Here is an 18,078-nt window from a genome sequence, read left to right as displayed (position 1 = left end):
GGTCAGGCGAGTTTGCTGGCCAATTAAGAACAGGGATACCATGGTCCTTAAACCAGGTACTGGTAGCTTTGGCACTGTGTGCAGGTGCCAATCCTGTTGGAAAATGAAATCTGCATCTCCATAAAGTTGGTCAGCAGCAGAAAGCAGGAAGTGCTCTAAAACTTCCTGGTATACGGCTGTGTTGACCTTTGACCTCAGAAAACACAGTGGACCAACACCAGCAGATGACATGGCACCCCAAACCATCACTGACTGTGGAAACTTTACACTGGACCTCAAGCAACGTGGATTGTGTGCCTCTCCTCTCTTCCTCCAGACTCTGGGACCCTGATTTCCGAAGGAAATGTTAAATGTACTTTCATCAGAGAACATAACTGTGCACCACTCAGCAGCAGTCCAGTCCTTTCTGAAGCGAGACGCTTCTAACGCTGTCTGTTGTTCAAGAGTGGCTTGACACCAGGATCTTGCATAATAACATGAAAGGAGCAAAACCAAAAACCCCATTCATTTTCTCCACACACAGGGAAACTGATGTTTAACAATAACGTATAACTTCTAATAAATCTTTACAGACAGACCAACTGTGAGGTCTGAGGTTATTGATCAAGGGTTTAGCCTATGTGGAGGTGATTCGTGATTCTGCAAACAGATCAGACGATAGAAACAAGCAAATCTATTTAACGCCGTCCACTCCCAATGAAGCACCCAAATTACATCATTAAGCACTTAAGCAAACAAAACAATTCATTAGCAACTGTTTTTGATAATAATCGGAAATGTTTCATCATATTTTCATGATTTCTAAAGATCTTGTGACACTGAAGTGCAGTTTAAATCTAGATTAAAGACCCATCTCTTTAACCTGGCATACACATAACATACTAATATGCTTTTATTATCCAAATCCGTTAAAGGATTTTTAGGCTGCATTAATTAGGTAAACCGGAACCGGAAACACTTCCCATATCACCCGATGTACTTGCTACATCATTAGAAGAATGGCATCTACGCTAATATTTGTCTGTTTCTCTCTTGTTCCGAGGTCACCGTAGCCACCAGATCCAGTCTGTGTCCAGATCAGAGGGTCACTGCAGTCACCCGGATCCAGTACGTATCCAGACCAGATGGTGGATCAGCACCTAGAAAGGACCTCTACATCCCTGAAAGACAGCGGAGACCAGGACAACTAGAGCCCCAGATACAGATCCCCTGTAAAGACCTTGTCTCAGAGGAGCACCAGGACAAGACCACAGGAAACAGATGATTCTTCTGCACAATCTGACTTTGCTGCAGTCTGGAATTGAACTACTGGTTTCGTCTGGTCAGAGGAGAACTGGCCCCCAACTGAGCCTGGTTTCTCCCAAGGTTTTTTTCTCCATTCTGTCACCGATGGAGTTTCGGTTCCTTGCCGCTGTCGCCTCTGGCTTGCTTAGTTGGGGACACTTCATCTACAGCGATATCGTTGACTTGATTGCAAATAAATGCACAGACACTATTTAACTGAACAGAGATGACATAACTGAATCCAATGATGAACTGCCTTTAACTATCATTTTTGCATTATTGACACTGTTTTCCTAATGAATGTTGTTCAGTTGCTTTGACGCAATGTATTTTGTTTAAAGCGCTATATAAATAAAGGTGACTTGAAGACTGGAGGAATGATGCTGAAAATACAGCTGCAGATCACAGAACTAACTTACACTTTAACAGAGATTCACACAGAAAACAGCTGTTTTACATTAGAATAATATTTCAGTTTTTACTGTTTTTCTGATCATGTCATGTCATGTCACCTTTATTTATATAGCGCTTTAAACAAAATACATTGCGTCAAAGCAACTGAACAACATTCATTAGGAAAACAGTGTCAATAATGCAAAATGATAGTTAAAGGCAGTTCATCATTGAATTCAGTTATGTCATCATTCAAATCATCAAATAAATGCAGCTTCATTGAGACTTCATTCAAAAACAGTAAACTCTTATTAACCTCAAACTTTTAAAGGACAGTGTATATATTGTTTTTGCATTGTATCAACAGGTTTTTTTTTATATTTGTCCATTATTTTTAATTAGATGATGTAAAGTTTCTCGCAAGGTTTGGCCTTATTTTTTGAAATATACGTTTTTTGCTTCAAATTAAAGCTTGTAATGTTGTGATTCTCCTCGTAGCAGGTTTGATTCATGAACGCTTCAATCAAGCCTTAAAACCATGTGGGAAAACACTGGTGACCAATCACTCATGTAGAGCTTCAGCACTCATTTCTGCCCTTCAGACTCTGTCCTGTCCTAATAAACCATCAGATACATCATTACTGAACATAAATGTATATGAAGTCTTAATGGCCTCCAGCACTGTTTCCATTCGTTTGCACTGAATGTTTCTTAAATGTGTCTGCTTCACTGCTACACAAAAACAAAATATTTATTCAGATTATTTCTAGATGTGTGTATTTGTATATGCTCATACTTGATGTTTGTCTATAGAACACATCTCACTGCTGTGTGTGTCTCTACACAGTGCTCTGAGGTCAGTGTGATCACTGGTTATCAGGTGAAACAGATCCTTCAGAATCCTTCACACACTGAGGTCTGCTGTGTTGAGTTTCCTCTAACAGACAAACACAACAGCTCTTGAGCGCTCTGTACCTGGATGACTGTCGGGCCATTTAGCGAAGCCGCCCACCAAACGGTCCTGTGTGGACAGAATGTAGCTGCGGTTCTTCTCGAAGTCGGTGTACTGGAACACATCTAAGAGCTGTGGGACACGAGCACATGTTAGACTTCACACGGACAACAGTCAGAAAACATCTGCAGTGTGAAAATTACAAACGTAATCAACATATAATATCCTCAAATGTACAAATTCTTCTTTTAACTCCACTAACAGGTCACACTGTGGTGTTTGGGTCTTAGTGTAGTGCTAGTGTGTATTAGTGTAGTGCCAGTGCGTACTAGTGTAGTGCCAGTGTGTACTAGTGTAGTGCTAGTGTGTATTGGTGTAGTGCCAGTGTGTACTAGTGTGTACTAGTGTAGTGCCAGTGTGTACTAGTGTAGTGCTAGTGTGTACTAGTGTAGTGCCAGTGTGTATTGGTGTAGTGCCAGTGCGTACTAGTGTGTACTAGTGTAGTGCCAGTGTGTACTAGTGTAGTGCTAGTGTGTACTAGTGTAGTGCCAGTGTGTATTGGTGTAGTGCCAGTGTGTACTAGTGTGTACTAGTGTAGTGCCAGTGTGTACTAGTGTAGTGCTAGTGTGTATTGGTGTAGTGCCAGTGTGTACTAGTGTGTACTAGTGTAGTGCCAGTGTGTACTAGTGTAGTGCTAGTGTGTACTAGTGTAGTGCCAGTGTGTATTGGTGTAGTGCCAGTGCGTACTAGTGTAGTGCCAGTGTGTACTAGTGTAGTGCTAGTGTGTACTAGTGTAGTGCCAGTGTGTACTAGTGTAGTGCCAGTGCGTACTAGTGTGTACTAGTGTAGTGCCAGTGTGTACTAGTGTAGTGCTAGTGTGTATTGGTGTAGTGCTAGTGTGTACTAGTGTAGTGCCAGTGTGTAGTGGTGTAGTGCCAGTGCGTACTACTGTAGTACCAGTGTGTACAAGTGTATTGCCAGTGTGTACTAGTGTAGTGCTAGTGTACTACTGTAGTGCCATTGTGTACTAGTGTAGTGCCGGTGTGTACTAGTGTAGTGCCAGTGTGTACTAGTGTAGTGCCAGCTGTGTACTAGTGTAGTGCCAGTGTAGTGCCAGTGTGTACTAGTGTAGTGCCAGTGTGTACTAGTGTAGTGCCAGTGTGTACTAGTGTAGTGCCAGTGTGTACTAGTGTAGTGCCAGTGTGTACTAGTGTGTACTAGTGTAGTGCCAGTGTGTAGTGGTGTAGTGCCAGTGCGTACTAGTGTAGTGCCAGTGCGTACTACTGTAGTACCAGTGTGTACTAGTGTAGTGCCAGTGTGTACTAGTGTAGTGCTAGTGTGTACTAGTGTAGTGCCAGTGTAGTGCCAGTGTGTACTAGTGTAGTGCCAGCGTGTACTAGTGTAGTGCTAGTGTGTACTAGTGTAGTGCCAGTGTAGTGCCAGCGTGTACTAGTGTAGTGCTAGTGTGTACTAGTGTAGTGCCAGCGTGTACTAGTGTAGTGCCAGTGTGTACTAGTGTAGTGCCAGTGTAGTGCCAGTGTGTACTAGTGTAGTGCCAGCGTGTACTAGTGTAGTGCTAGTGTGTACTAGTGTAGTGCCAGTGTAGTGCCAGCGTGTACTAGTGTAGTGCCAGCGTGTACTAGTGTAGTGCTAGTGTGTACTAGTGTAGTGCCAGTGTAGTGCCAGTGTGTACTAGTGTGTACTAGTGTAGTGCCAGTGTGTACTAGTGTAGTGCTAGTGTGTACTAGTGTGTACTAGTGTAGTGCCAGTGTGTACTAGTGTAGTGCTAGTGTGTACTAGTGTAGTGCTAGTGTGTCCTAGTGTAGTGCCAGTGTGTACTAGTGTGTACTAGTGTAGTGCCAGTGTGTACTAGTGTAGTGCCAGTGTGTACTAGTGTAGTGCCAGTGTGTACTAGTGTAGTACCAGTGTGTACTAGTGTAGTGCTAGTGTGTCCTAGTGTAGTGCCAGTGTGTGCCAGTGTGTACTAGTGTAGTGCCAGTGTGTACTAGTGTAGTGCCAGTGTGTACTAGTGTGTACTAGTGTAGTGCTAGTGTGTACTAGTGTAGTGCCAGTGTGTACTAGTGTAGTGCCAGCGTGTACTAGTGTGTACTAGTGTAGTGCCAGTGTGTACTAATGTAGTGCCAGTGTGTACTAGTGTAGTGCCAGTGTGTACTAGTGTAGTGCTAGTGTGTACTAGTGTAGTGCTAGTATGTACTAGTGTAGTGCCAGTGTGTACTAGTGTAGTGCCAGTGTGTACTAGTGTAGTGCCAGTGTGTACTAGTGTAGTGCCAGCGTGTACTAGTGTAGTGCCAGCGTGTACTAGTGTAGTGCCAGCGTGTACTAGTGTAGTGCTAGTGTGTACTAGTGTAATGCCAGTGTGTACTAGTGTTGTGCCAGTGTGTACTAGTGTTGTGCCAGTGTGTACTTGTGTTGTGCCAGTGTGTACTAGTGTAGTGCCAGTGTGTACTAGTGTAGTGCCAGTGTGTACTAGTGTAGTGCTAGTGTGTACTAGTGTAGTGCCAGGGTGTACTAGTGTAGTGCTAGTGTGTACTAGTGTAGTGCCAGTGTGTACTAGTATAGTGCCAGTGTGTACTAGTGTAGTGCCAGTGTACTACTGTAGTGCCAGTGTGTACTAGTGTAGTGCCAGCATGTACTAGTGTAGTGCCAGTGTGTACTAGTGTAGTGCCAGTGTGTACTAGTGTAGTGCTAGTGTGTACTAGTGTAGTGCTAGTGTGTACTTGTGTGTACTAGTGTAGTGCCAGTGTGTACTAGTGTAGTGCCAGTGTGTACTAGTGTGTACTAGTGTAGTGCCAGTGTGTACTAGTGTAGTGCTAGTGTGTACTAGCGTGTACTAGTGTAGTGCCAGTGTGTACTAGTGTGTACTAGTATAGTGCCAGTGTGTACTAGTGTAGTGCCAGTGTACTACTATAGTGCCAGTGTGTACTAGTGTAGTGCCAGTGTGTACTAGTGTAGTGCTAATGTGTACTAGTGTAGTGCCAGTGTGTACTAGTGTAGTGCCAGTGCCAGTGTAGTGCCAGCGTGTACTAGTGTAGTGCCAGTGTGTACTAGTGTAGTGCCAGTGTGTACTAGTGTAGTGCCAGTGTGTACTAGTGTAGTGCCAGTGTGTACTAGTGTAGTGCCAGTGTGTACTAGTGTAGTGCCAGTGTGTACTAGTGTAGTGCCAGTGTGTACTAGTGTAGTGCTTGTGTGTACTAGTGTAGTGCTAGTGTGTACTAGTGTAGTGCCAGTGTGTACTAGTGTAGTGCCAGTGTGTACTAGTGTAGTGCTTGTGTGTACTAGTGTAGTGCCAGTGTGTACTAATGTAGTGCCAGTGTGTACTAGTGTAGTGCCAGTGTGTACTAGTGTAGTGCCAGTGTGTACTAGTGTGTACTAGTGTAGTGCCAGTGTGTACTAGTGTAGTGCCAGTGTGTACTAGTGTGTACTAGTGTAGTGCCAGTGTTTACTAGTGTAGTGCCAGTGTGTACTAGTGTAGTGCCAGTGTGTACTAGTGTAGTGCTAGTGTAGTGCCAGTGTGTACTAGTGTAGTGCTAGTGTGTACTAGTGTAGTGCCAGTGTGTACTAGTGTGTACTAGTATAGTGCCAGTGTGTACTAGTGTAGTGCCAGTGTGTACTAGTGTAGTGCCAGCATGTACTAGTGTAGTGCCAGTGTGTACTAGTGTGTACTAGTGTAGTGCTAGTGTGTACATGTGTGTAGTAGTGTAGTGCCAGTGTGTACTAGTGTAGTGCTAGTGTGTACTAGCGTGTACTAGTGTAGTGCCAGTGTGTACTAGTATAGTGCCAGTGTGTACTAGTGTAGTGCCAGTGTACTACTATAGTGCCAGTGTGTACTAGTGTAGTGCCAGTGTGTACTAGTGTAGTGCAGTGCCAGTGTGTACTAGTGTAGTGCCAGCGTGTACTAGTGTAGTGCCAGCGTGTACTAGTGTAGTGCCAGTGTGTACTAGTGTAGTGCCAGTGTGTACTAGTGTAGTGCCAGTGTGTACTAGTGTAGTGCCAGTGTGTACTAGTGTAGTGCCAGTGTGTACTAGTGTAGTGCTAGTGTGTACTAATGTAGTGCCAGTGTGTACTAGTGTAGTGCCAGTGTGTACTAGTGTAGTGCCAGCCTGTACTAGTGTAGTGCTAGTGTGCACTAGTGTAGTGCTAGTGTGTACTAGTGTAGTGCCAGTGTGTATTAGTGTAGTGCCAGTGTGTACTAGTGTAGTGCCAGTGTTTACTAGTGTAGTGCCAGTGTGTACTAGTGTAGTGCTAGTGTGTGCTAGTGTACTACTATAGTGCCAGTGTGTACTAGTGTAGTGCCAGTGTGTACTAGTGTAGTGCCAGTGTGTACTAGTGTAGTGCCAGTGTGTACTAGTGTAGTGCCAGTGTGTACTAGTGTGTACTAGTGTAGTGCCAGTGTGTACTAGTGTAGTGCCAGTGTGTACTAGTGTAGTGCCAGTGTGTACTAGTGTAGTGCTAGTGTGTACTAATGTAGTGCCAGTGTGTACTAGTGTAGTGCTAGTGTGTACTAGTATAGTGCCAGTGTGTACTAGTGTAGTGCCAGTGTACTACTGTAGTGCCAGTGTGTACTAGTGTGTACTAGTGTAGTGCCAGTGTGTACTAGTGTAGTGCCAGCGTGTACTAGTGTAGTGCCAGCGTGTACTAGTGTAGTGCCAGTGTGTACTAGTGTAGTGCCAGTGTGTACTAGTGTAGTGCCAGTGTGTACTAATGTAGTGCCAGTGTGTACTAGTGTAGTGCCAGTGTGTACTAGTGTAGTGCCAGTGTGTACTAGTGTAGTGCCAGTGTGTACTAGTGTAGTGCTAGTGTGTACTAGTGTAGTGCCATTAACTACTAGTGTAGTGCTAGTGTTTACTAGTGTAGTGCCAGCGTGTACTAGTGTAGTGGTAGCGTGTACTAGTGTAGTGCCAGTGTGTACTAGTGTGTACTAGTGTAGTGCCAGTGTGTACTGGTGTGTACTAGTGTAGTGCCAGTGTGTACTGGTGTGTACTAGTGTAGTGCCAGTGTGTACTAGTGTAGTGCCAGTGTGTACTAGTGTAGTGCCAGTGTGTACTAGTGTAGTGCCAGTGTGTACTAGTGTAGTGCGTACTAGTGTAGTGCCAGTGTGTACTAGTGTAGTGCCAGTGTGTACTAGTGTAGTGCCAGTGTTGTGCTAGTAATCTTAATTCAAAGGCTAAACGATTATTTTTTCTTGCCCCACTGGCAGATATTTCTGCTTGTTTTAAGCAAAAACATTTATATATATTTTTTTTTTTACAGAAAGCAAGACATTATATCTTAAGTCATTTTATTTGTACAGTAAATTCATCTTGATTCAAGAATGTTTAGATATTTATACTAGAAAAGACACAAACACTGGGTTATACAGTAAATTCTGTTTTTGTGACTGGATTCTGTGAAATCACAGGACCCTGTTATTGAACGAGCACTCTCATGAGATCATGAGATCACCTCCAGCGTGGCTCCGACCCAGAAGGAGTAGCAGGTGTCCACAGGTTTGTTGGGTCGTCCGTGGAAGCCCGTCTGCTGTCTGAGGATGCACCAGCGCCGGATCCGCTTCAGCTCTCGCTCGCTGAACACCTCCTGCAGCTTTCCCATCATGCACAGAGATGCCACGGCACAGAAGGTGGATCCGCCTGAGCCAGGACAGAGCAGTTATTATCACAAGCTCGACTGACAGAGACTGAGGAGAGGAGCGTGACTCACCGTGAGACTCGAGTCCGGCTCCCTGACCGATGCCGCTGTCATACGACTGAACAACAGAACACACTGTGCTCATCATCACATCAACAACACACACGTTAACATCTTTAATGAGACAAGTTAGCCGCAAATTATGACTCTGTCATCATTTACTCTCTCTCGTGTCACTCAAACCTGTTTGACTCGTGTCAGTGGAACATAAAAGGTTTTTAGTTTTTCATCCATGCAATTAAAGTCAACAGGGTCAAAGTGTTTCAGTTCCCAAACATTCTTCTAAACTTGACAATACCAGTCATAAGGGTAATTTATTTTTTTATTGAGATTATTCATCATCTGAAAGCCGAATAAATCATCTCTCCATTGATGTGTGGTTTGTTAGGAGGACAATATTTGGAAATCTGGAATCTGAGGGAGCAAAAAAATTTAAATCTTGAGAAAATCATCTTTAAAGTTGTTCAGATGAAGTTCTTAGCAATGCATATTACTAATCAAACATTAAGTTTTGATATATTTACGGTAGGAGATTTACTAAATATCTTCATGAACATGATCTTATCTTAATATCCTAATGATTTTTGTCATAAAAGAGAAATGTATAATTGTGACTCATACAATGTATTGTTGTCTATTTCTACAAATATACATCTGTGCTCCTGATGACTGCTTCTGTGCTCCTCAGAAGAAAGTAAATCATGTTTGAATGACACAAGGGCGAGTGAATGCTGATTTCTGGCTGAAACACACATCACTGAAGACGATCAATCGCGGTTCAGGAATAACTGTTTCTGGACATTCATGAGGATTCACTTACACTGCTGTTCAAACGATTGCAATCACTAAGATTTTTTATATTTTCTAATAAGTATCTTCTACTCACCAACGCTTGATTAAAAACAGAAAAATATCTTTAATTCTGAAATATATTATTGCGCTCTAAAATAAGTTTACTATTTTAGTATACTTTAAAATATAATTAATTTCTGTGAATTTCAAAATAGAAATTTTGTGTTACAACATACACTACCATTCAAAAGTTAAACATTTTCTTTATTATTTAAGAAATTAATATTTTTTCAACAACAATGTGTTTAATGGACAAAGAAAATGGTAGTAAATATATTGTTAAAAAGATTTCTATTTTGAATAAATGCTTTTCTTTTTAACTTTTTATTCATCAATTCAAAGAAAAAAGTATTACAGATACTAAAAAAATATGAAGCAGCATAACAGTTTCAATACTGATAATAAATCATCATATTAGAATGATTTCTGAAGACTGGAGTAATGATGCTGAAAATACAGTTCTGATCACAGGAATAAATCATATTTTTAAGTATATTAAAAGAGGAGACCAATATTAGAAATTGCTGTTTTTTTCTGTATTTTTGATCAAATAAAAGCAGTCTTGATGAGCATGAAACACCGCTCTGTTCCTGATCTTCTGAAGAGTGTCTCAGGCTCGTGACTCACGCTGCTCCTCCGGATGTAATCGATGGCTCTCTGGCGGTCCATTCCTGACCAGTCGTCCAGCATGAAGCAGATGCAGGCGGCACAGTACACAAACCTCATGTCGTTCTCACTTCCTTCAGGAACAGCGTAGAAGCTGCAGGAAGAGAAAGAGAGTGTCAGTGAGAGCTGACTCCTGGTTCCCAGCGAGACGAGACGAGGTCAGAACGAACCTGCCGTCGTCCAGCTGCAGCGCTCTCAGTCCGCTCATCACCGCCTCTCTACACACACGGCTCAGATCGTCTCCCAGGATCAGCAGACACGCCAGGCCCGTGTAGGTCATGGCCACGTGACCGCTGTCATACGTGTGAGGAGCCCCGGGGCCCTGCGGAGAGACAGGACCATCTGAGCAGTCAGCAATAACCCCAGCGGTCACAAAGAAGGGATCCTTTGATCAAGCTCTAAAAACCTTACAGACTGATGTTTTAGAGCACTTTATGCAAATAATGAATTCATAAAGGGTCTCAATTAAAGAGAAGATGATGCTGCATCAAAGCTCCAGAACAAACGGCTTGTAAAGTATGTTAACATAAAGATACGACAAAGCTTTCTGGGACACGTTATCTTGAAGGTGTCTAGTATTAATATATGAATTGACATATATTGAGTTTTGTTGAGTGTGGTCACAGAGTAAACATGTTGATGGTCACTAGAGTGACCGCTGGGATAACAGTGAATCGAGCTTTACACAGAAACCCAGACGCAGCTGTTCGTGAAAGCTGCGCTAAAATAAAAGTTCAAATGTTACAAATAAGTCACGATACTGATGTTGTAGCACTAATATTACAACTGTATGATACATGTTACAGTAAAGTAACAAGTTTGAAATATGCTGATGGTTGTATATTTTGTCTTTTATCTCTCTATTCTTGTTGTATAAGAGTTTTTATGCATAATAAGAATCCTAGAATCTGATCAAATAGTTTAAAATAGCTGGGCTAAGATATATAATATTTTTAATACTGCACAAATGTTAATTCAGTACACACCGACCATAAAACATACATTTTCACTTTTTCAAAGAATTTAAAAAACAAAAACAATAGCTTAACTGAATATCTCTGCTCACAAACAATCAAATATGCAAATAACTTCTTGTACCTTTTGATCTTCTGATTTTCTCCCTCAGTATCTCTGTCTTGTCTTCCACGACTAACATCTAAACACCCTTAAATCAAGACACATTTACCACAGATGCAAAAATAAATAAGAAAACTTGTTTCGAGAAATAAATCAAAATGAAGTGAGTTTGTTCTGCAGTAAACTTGTCACTGGACTCAAGGGAAACAAGTTTTCATTCAACACTGACAGATATTTGTCCTTGTTTTAATCATTTTGATTCCAAGACTTCATATCTTCATTCTGCATCTGCAGTAAATGTGTCTTGATTTCAGGATGTTTAGAAACTGGAAAACAAGACAGAAATACTGAGGAAGAGATTCATGTTTTGCAGTTCATGCTAAATGTAATGCCATGACTTTATGAGTTTAAGATGTTCTGCTCTGATTTATGATCTGATAAAGGCTTTAATCTGTGGACGGGAGAAACACTAAATCAAATGCAAAACATCCTTCTCTTACTCAGTGTGTGTGTCTTGTGTTCTAGTATAAATATCTAAACATTTTTAAATCAAGACGCATTTACTGTACAAGTAACATGATTTAAGATATTAAAGGGGTCACATGATGCGATTTCAAGGGTTTTCTTTCTCTTTGGAGTGTGACAAGCTCTTGGTGCATGAATAAGATGTGTAAAGTTGCAAAGACTTTACACATCTCAAACCCAAAGAGATATTCTTTATCAAAGTTAAGACTCGTCCACGCCCCCTAAACACCTCGTTTAGACACGCCCCTAAACAACTCGTTTAGACACGCCCCCTAAACAACTCGTTTAGACACGCCCCCTAAACACCTCGTTTAGACACGCCCCCACATCTCTACGTCACTGTGTGGGAAGATTTGCATAACGCCACCCAAATGTTCACGCAAAGACAGAAGGCGTAACTTTTATTCTCTGATGCCGCCGGCGTCATGTCGTGGAGACACAGTGTGTTTCGTTGTGAAAGCAAAAATACTGTGTACAGTAAATGCATCTTGATTCAAGAAAGTTGAGATATTTATTCTAAAACACAAGACACAAACACTGAGTGAGAGAAGGATGTTTGCAGTGTGATTGGTTCTTCAGCGGTCAGTGAGTGTCACACACTACACAACACACAATCTCTGCTACCTTCGAGCTGTTGTAGGGAACGCCGATGTGTGAGGATCCACGGAAGCCACAGCGACTGAGATTGGACTCTGTTCAGCAAGACAAGAGAAAACAGACGGGAAGAAGTGTTACAGACTTATGAGCTTCTAACACAAAATAAATAAGACGAGAGACTCACTGTCTTCGGTGGGAAGAACCTGCAGGGAATAAATCCACTCGATTAAACTGGGCTTGTCCACAACATCCAGAGCATCGAGAACATCCAGACCAGACAGAGCAAAGAACACGATCGTGAGCCTGCAGGAGACACACACACACACACACAGAGAGACACACACACACAAACAGAGAGACACACACACACACAGACACACACACACACACACACAGACACACACACACACACACACACACACAGAGAGACACACACACAGACACACACACACACACACACACACACACACACACACACACACGCACAGAGAGACACACACACATAAACAGAGAGACACACACACACACACAGAGACAGAGACACACACACAGAGACAGAGACACACACACACACAGACACACACACAGAGAGACACACACACAGACACACACACACACACACACGCACAGAGAGACACACACACAGACACACACACACACACACACGCACAGAGAGACACACACACACACACAGAGACAGAGACACACACACACAAACAGAGAGACACACACACACACAGACACACACACAGAGAGACACACACACAGACACACACACACGCACAGAGAGACACACACACACAAACAGAGAGACACACACACACACAGACACACACACACACACAGAGAGAGACACACACAGACACACACAGAGAGACACACACACACACACACACACACAGAGAGAGACACACACACACACACGCACACACACACACAAACAGAGAGACACACACACACACAGAGAGACACACACACACACAAACAGAGGGACACACACACACACAGACACACACACAGACAGACACACACACACACACACAGAGACACACACACACACACACACACACACAGAGACACACACACACACACACACACACACACAGAAAGAAAGAGACACACAGAGGGTTACACTGCTGTTTAACAACAAACCAGTTGTCCAGCTGATGAAATCTTCTCAAAACAAAATCCATTTGCTGCTGCAAAAAAAGCCTTATCTTAGCATATATAAGCCTTTTTTTCAGTCAAAATATCAAAAAATTCTCAAATTGAGATGCATTTACTAGATAAGCAAAATGACTTAAGATATTTAAAGAGTAACTAAACCCTAAACCAACTTTTTTTAGTTAATGATCTGTAAGAACGGGGCTTTATTAGTGCTGTTCATTGATTCGAGTAACTTTTTTGACATTTGAGTATAAAGTGTTTTAATTCTACAATATATGAGTGCTGCCCTCTTCAGGTTGAACGGTGGATGTTGCGGTGGCAGGTGACGTAAGCAGTTTCCAGCTCACCACGCCCCTTGGTACGAGCTACCACGCCCATGGCAGTATAAAACCATCTTGTTCCGTCAAAATCACTGTAGTGAGTCAGGAGTTGGAATTGCGAGTATTGAAAACGACCAGGATAGACTAATATAGCATCGATTTAGCATAGCAATTATATAGTTATTTAGATCTTCAAGTTAGCGTAGATTTATCTGTATTTAGTACAGTGGTCAGGATGGTACGGAGGTGTGTTGCTGGTTGTGACAGCACTGCAAGACTGCATAGTTTACCAGCAGACTTTAAAATTAGGCGCCAGTGGTTGCATGCATTTGGCCTGGAAGACCGCAAGTTCCCGCCTAGAGCTCGAGTGTGCAAACTGCGTTTTACACGGGATTGCTTCTCCAACGCAATGGAGGTGGAAATGGGCTTCTCCACACAGCTCGCGCTGAAAAGCGTCGCGGTGCGGGAGTTAAGACCGCAGTTTGAGCCAGCGGCTTGAATTGATGTGAACAGACACCTCGACATCCTCCACTTCAGGTGAAGGTAGGGGAGAAAAGTCCTCTACTTCAAATGATCGCTCTGTTGCAAAGCTACTTGCGTAACTAAAGTCACTCTCCATTTTAGCGTCTCTGACAGCAGCTGTCAATCAATCCGTCACTGCGAGTCTCAGGATCACGCCGCACTCGCTCAGCCCCGCCCTCGGTTCGTCCCCTCTATCTCCGCTGTGCTCCGCCCACTTTTCAGCATTTTTCAAATATTGTCAGTGGGTGGAGTCAGGCTCTGACCAGGGGTTTAGTTACCCTTTAATATTGTTTCCAGGCCAAAATAAAAAAATGATGTGCATTTGATCTGATCTGATGTGAACTGAAGTGAAGCACCGATTGGATATTCAGATCGGGTATCGATCAGAGAAGGCCAATCCAAATCAGAGATTTTTTTTTTTTCACAGAATATTCTGCCATTATTCCGAAGTGAATGTATATGTTCCATTGAAAGTTCACTGAAGTGTGCGAGACGTATTTATTTACAGAGGTATATATGATGTCCCACTTGTCTATGTGTGAAGACGTTGCGCAGCACAAATCTGTGAATGAATGTTCTGAAGGGAGGTGAACTTCAGCAGATGTCCCCTGCTCAGGGAGTAGGGAGCATGCCAATGGGAACACAGTCCATGCATGGAGCACACTTCTAACGAGCTGATGATCTGAATAAGCGTTATTCTGCACACTGTAAACGCTTCGCGCTGCACTGTATTTGTTTTGTCCTATCGTATCTATATGTTGTTGCACTTAAAAATATGCTATACATTTAAAAGAAATGTTTTAATTTAATATTATAGTTACATATAAATACATTCATTAATGTTTTTAATTAATGGATTTTATATTAATACAAATACCAATGTGTAACATTTTACAATATTTAGTGCAACACTTTTATTTGTTCCCCACAAAATAGTTTGAATGAACAGTGCTCTCTTCCTCCTCAATACTCATGACTGAAGTGTCCTTGAGCAAGGCACTGAACACCCAGCTGCTCCCCGGTGCAGGATATATAGCTGCTCACTGCTCCGGGGGTGTGTGTGTGTGTGTGTGTGTGTGTGGGGGTGTGTGTGTATATTCACTTCTCACTGCTGTGTGTGTGCACTTGGATGCGTTAAATGCAGAGCTTCGGATATTACAGAATTATAATTAGTGTGGGTCTATTTTAGTGATGAATAATCATGAATACAAAAATGTACATTAATTTTTATTCTCATAAGAGACAGCTGATAACAGGCACATTTTTCTTACATTTACATTTATTCACTTAGCTGACGCTTTTATCCAAAGCGACTTACAATTGCTATATACGTCAGAGGTCGCACGCCTCTGGAGCAGCTAGGGGTTAAGTGTCTTGCTCAGGGACACATTGGTGTCTCACAGTGGATTCGAACCCGGGTCTCTCACACCAAAGACATGTGTCTTATCCACTGCTTATCCACTGTTCTTTTCTTGAAACATTATTATTACTATCATCATTATTATTATTGCTGAAGTTATTGTTATTATTGATAAGCCTAATGTTGACAAAATGAGAGAGATGTGATTGGTCTTTATCAGTAAAATCCCAGTCAGACTGTAGTGTTTATGTAGTGAAGAACAATGTTTAATCTAAATAAACACATCATAAACTACAGAGTTAGAGAGACTTGTGTCATAATCTGAAAAAACCATGCCATACTGTACATCTTGGCACACAGCAGCTTTAGATATTAATCGTTTTTTTTCTTTAATAGAAGTCATCAATGACAAGGAGGTCGCTTCCCTCATTACAGTCAATGGAGAGTTGTATCCACTGTGGGCGTGGCCTAACGGGCTCTGACTATACAAAGTCAATGAAGAGGGTGGGGTTGATTCCTTCAGTGGGCGTGGCCTAAACGCGCTCTGACTCTACTGTAAACACAAACGATCGGAGAATATTAAATGAAGAGTACAGTGACTAGATTGTGACGATAAACACACTTTACTTCACGTAACGACAGCCTCGTTTCTCCTTCAAAGAACAGAAGCGGAGGAGTTTACACACAAAGCTTTGTGGAGCGTGTGTGTGTGTGTGTTTCCCGCGGCTCGGTGTGTTCGGTGTTCGGTTACCTGCTGGTCTCGTATGGCGCGTATCTCTCGGGCAGCACGTTCAGGCAGCGCTGGAAGAAACGCACGTGCCTCTCGCGCAGAAAATCTTCCTGCTCTTGATAAAAATCCGCCATCGTCGCTCAGGAGAAACCGACACGGTCAGGGCGCCGCTTCCGCTTCCGCTGCACAAACACGCGGCAAAATAAGAGTCCTGCGCTGTTGCTGCTGCTGTGATTCTAACCCTAACCTAAAGAATCACAAATTAATCACAAAAAGGAGTGTTGTTTTTATACAGTCTATGGTTGTAATGTATAAATAGTAAATGGCGAAGAGAAGCGTTCTAAACCAGCGAAGCTTTCAACACAATCTATCGAAAAAAATGATTCCATTACAGCCGCTGCTTCTGCAACTGAGTCTTTTTATTTTATTTTATTGTATATAAATAATGGTCAAAGTCTCATGTTTAGGAGAACTCTTAGTGGTAAGATAGGAGTCCATGTTCCTCTCACAGACGAGGTGTTTGAGAGAAGCACATCTCAGCAGAAACAGATATTGTACCTTTGATGCTGTGTCTTTGAAAGCATTGATGGAGTCTCTTAATTAGTCGATCACATGCAGCATTAAACCCAATCGTTCTGTGGTAAAGGGTCAGTGATGTGGTCAGCGTCTGGAGATGGTTTGACGTCCATCAGCTGCTCCTGGAATCTGTAGACACTGTTCTTCAGTTTCTGCAGCTGCTGCTGAGCTCTCGTGACTGAAGGACAAACCAGCCGATATTAATAGATCTGAGTAATGAAACTAGCCCAAAGCTCAGAGCTCCCACACAGGAGAAAGATTTTACACTGAGTCCGAGAATTTCAGAATCCGTGTGCAAAGAGCTTTATGCATTATGCACATATTTAACTTGGAAATCACTGTATATAAGTAATCATAAATTAGCTAAATGAGACCCTCCTCACTAAAATGTCCTTCTTTTTTCCCATCATAGAGCACAGTTTTATCACTGGTCGAATATAAAATAGGTAATATATTTCGATACGCATTTTTAAGTCAAATACAATCCGTGCAATCAGAGCCGGATTATCCATGAGGGCACTTGGGCCAGTGCCAGGGGCACCAACCATTCACAACAACTGGGGGGGGGGGGCACATGACTCAAGCTTTAAAAATATTTTTCCTAAATTGTTTTATTATTAACTTGAAATTCTTAAAAGACCATACATAACTCGTTTATGAACACTAATTTAACAACAATAATAATAAATTATAAGTAAATAAAGATTACATGACCACTATCAGACCACTACCTTTTTTTAACGGCTTCAGAAAATGAATCAAAATGGACAGACGTCAATTGAGTGGTTTTGCAAAAAGAAAGTTAAAGATAAGGACGCTAGACGTTTAGCTACAATTCAAAATGTTCCAGGTATCGAAAGTTTTTATTTAACGAGTGAAGAATGAGCTCAGGACGACAATGACACAGAAGCGATTGACTGCACTCTCGCTTGCTCTCCCCGTTTACCATTGAAGTTAGGGTTAAAACATAACCGTCTCCAGCCGCGAGAGGGCGCTCTATGCTGCTCAGTGCTCCTGTAGTCTACCACTGAAAACATAGAGCGCCCTCTCGCGGCTGGAGATGGTTATGTTTTAACTTGGTTCGTGGTTCTAAATAAATGCGACTTATAGTCCAGTGTGACTTTTATATGTTTTTTTCCTTGTCAGGACATATTTTTGGACTGGTGCGACTTAAACTTAGGTGTGACTTATAGTCCGAAAAATACGAAAAATGGGATTTGAGGTATAGTGCCCAGGGGCACCACACTGTCTTAACACGGCCCTGCATGCAATAGGTCAAAATTTTAGCCACAAGCAGCGATCAAAGTTTGAAAGTAGCTCTGCTAGAGATGGGAGAAACGAAGCTTTTCGC

General features: G+C 42.3%; 2 protein-coding genes across 2 annotated transcripts in view; both read right to left on the bottom strand.

Annotated features, from left to right (window-relative positions):
- The window catches only part of pggt1b (protein geranylgeranyltransferase type I, beta subunit), a 17,504-nt gene extending 1,144 nt beyond the window's left edge, over positions 1–16,360 (bottom strand). The window contains exons 1-8 of the mRNA XM_059502905.1: positions 16,173–16,360; positions 12,237–12,355; positions 12,080–12,147; positions 10,024–10,175; positions 9,815–9,947; positions 8,348–8,393; positions 8,093–8,277; positions 2,653–2,761 (exon numbers count right to left, since the gene is read on the bottom strand). Of these exons, the coding sequence (XP_059358888.1) occupies positions 2,653–2,761; positions 8,093–8,277; positions 8,348–8,393; positions 9,815–9,947; positions 10,024–10,175; positions 12,080–12,147; positions 12,237–12,355; positions 16,173–16,285 (925 nt within the window). The 5' untranslated portion in view covers positions 16,286–16,360. The remainder of the gene's footprint in view (positions 1–2,652; positions 2,762–8,092; positions 8,278–8,347; positions 8,394–9,814; positions 9,948–10,023; positions 10,176–12,079; positions 12,148–12,236; positions 12,356–16,172) is intronic.
- The window catches only part of LOC132098197 (spermatogenesis-associated serine-rich protein 2-like), a 197,900-nt gene that overhangs the window by 74,785 nt on the left and 105,037 nt on the right, over positions 1–18,078 (bottom strand). The gene's annotated exons all lie outside the window — the stretch shown is intronic.

Source organism: Carassius carassius, chromosome 21, assembly GCF_963082965.1.
Source record: "Carassius carassius chromosome 21, fCarCar2.1, whole genome shotgun sequence".
Taxonomy (NCBI): domain Eukaryota; kingdom Metazoa; phylum Chordata; class Actinopteri; order Cypriniformes; family Cyprinidae; genus Carassius; species Carassius carassius.
Note: the sequence above shows the minus strand (reverse complement) of the source record. Positions and strands in the feature narration are given on the sequence as shown.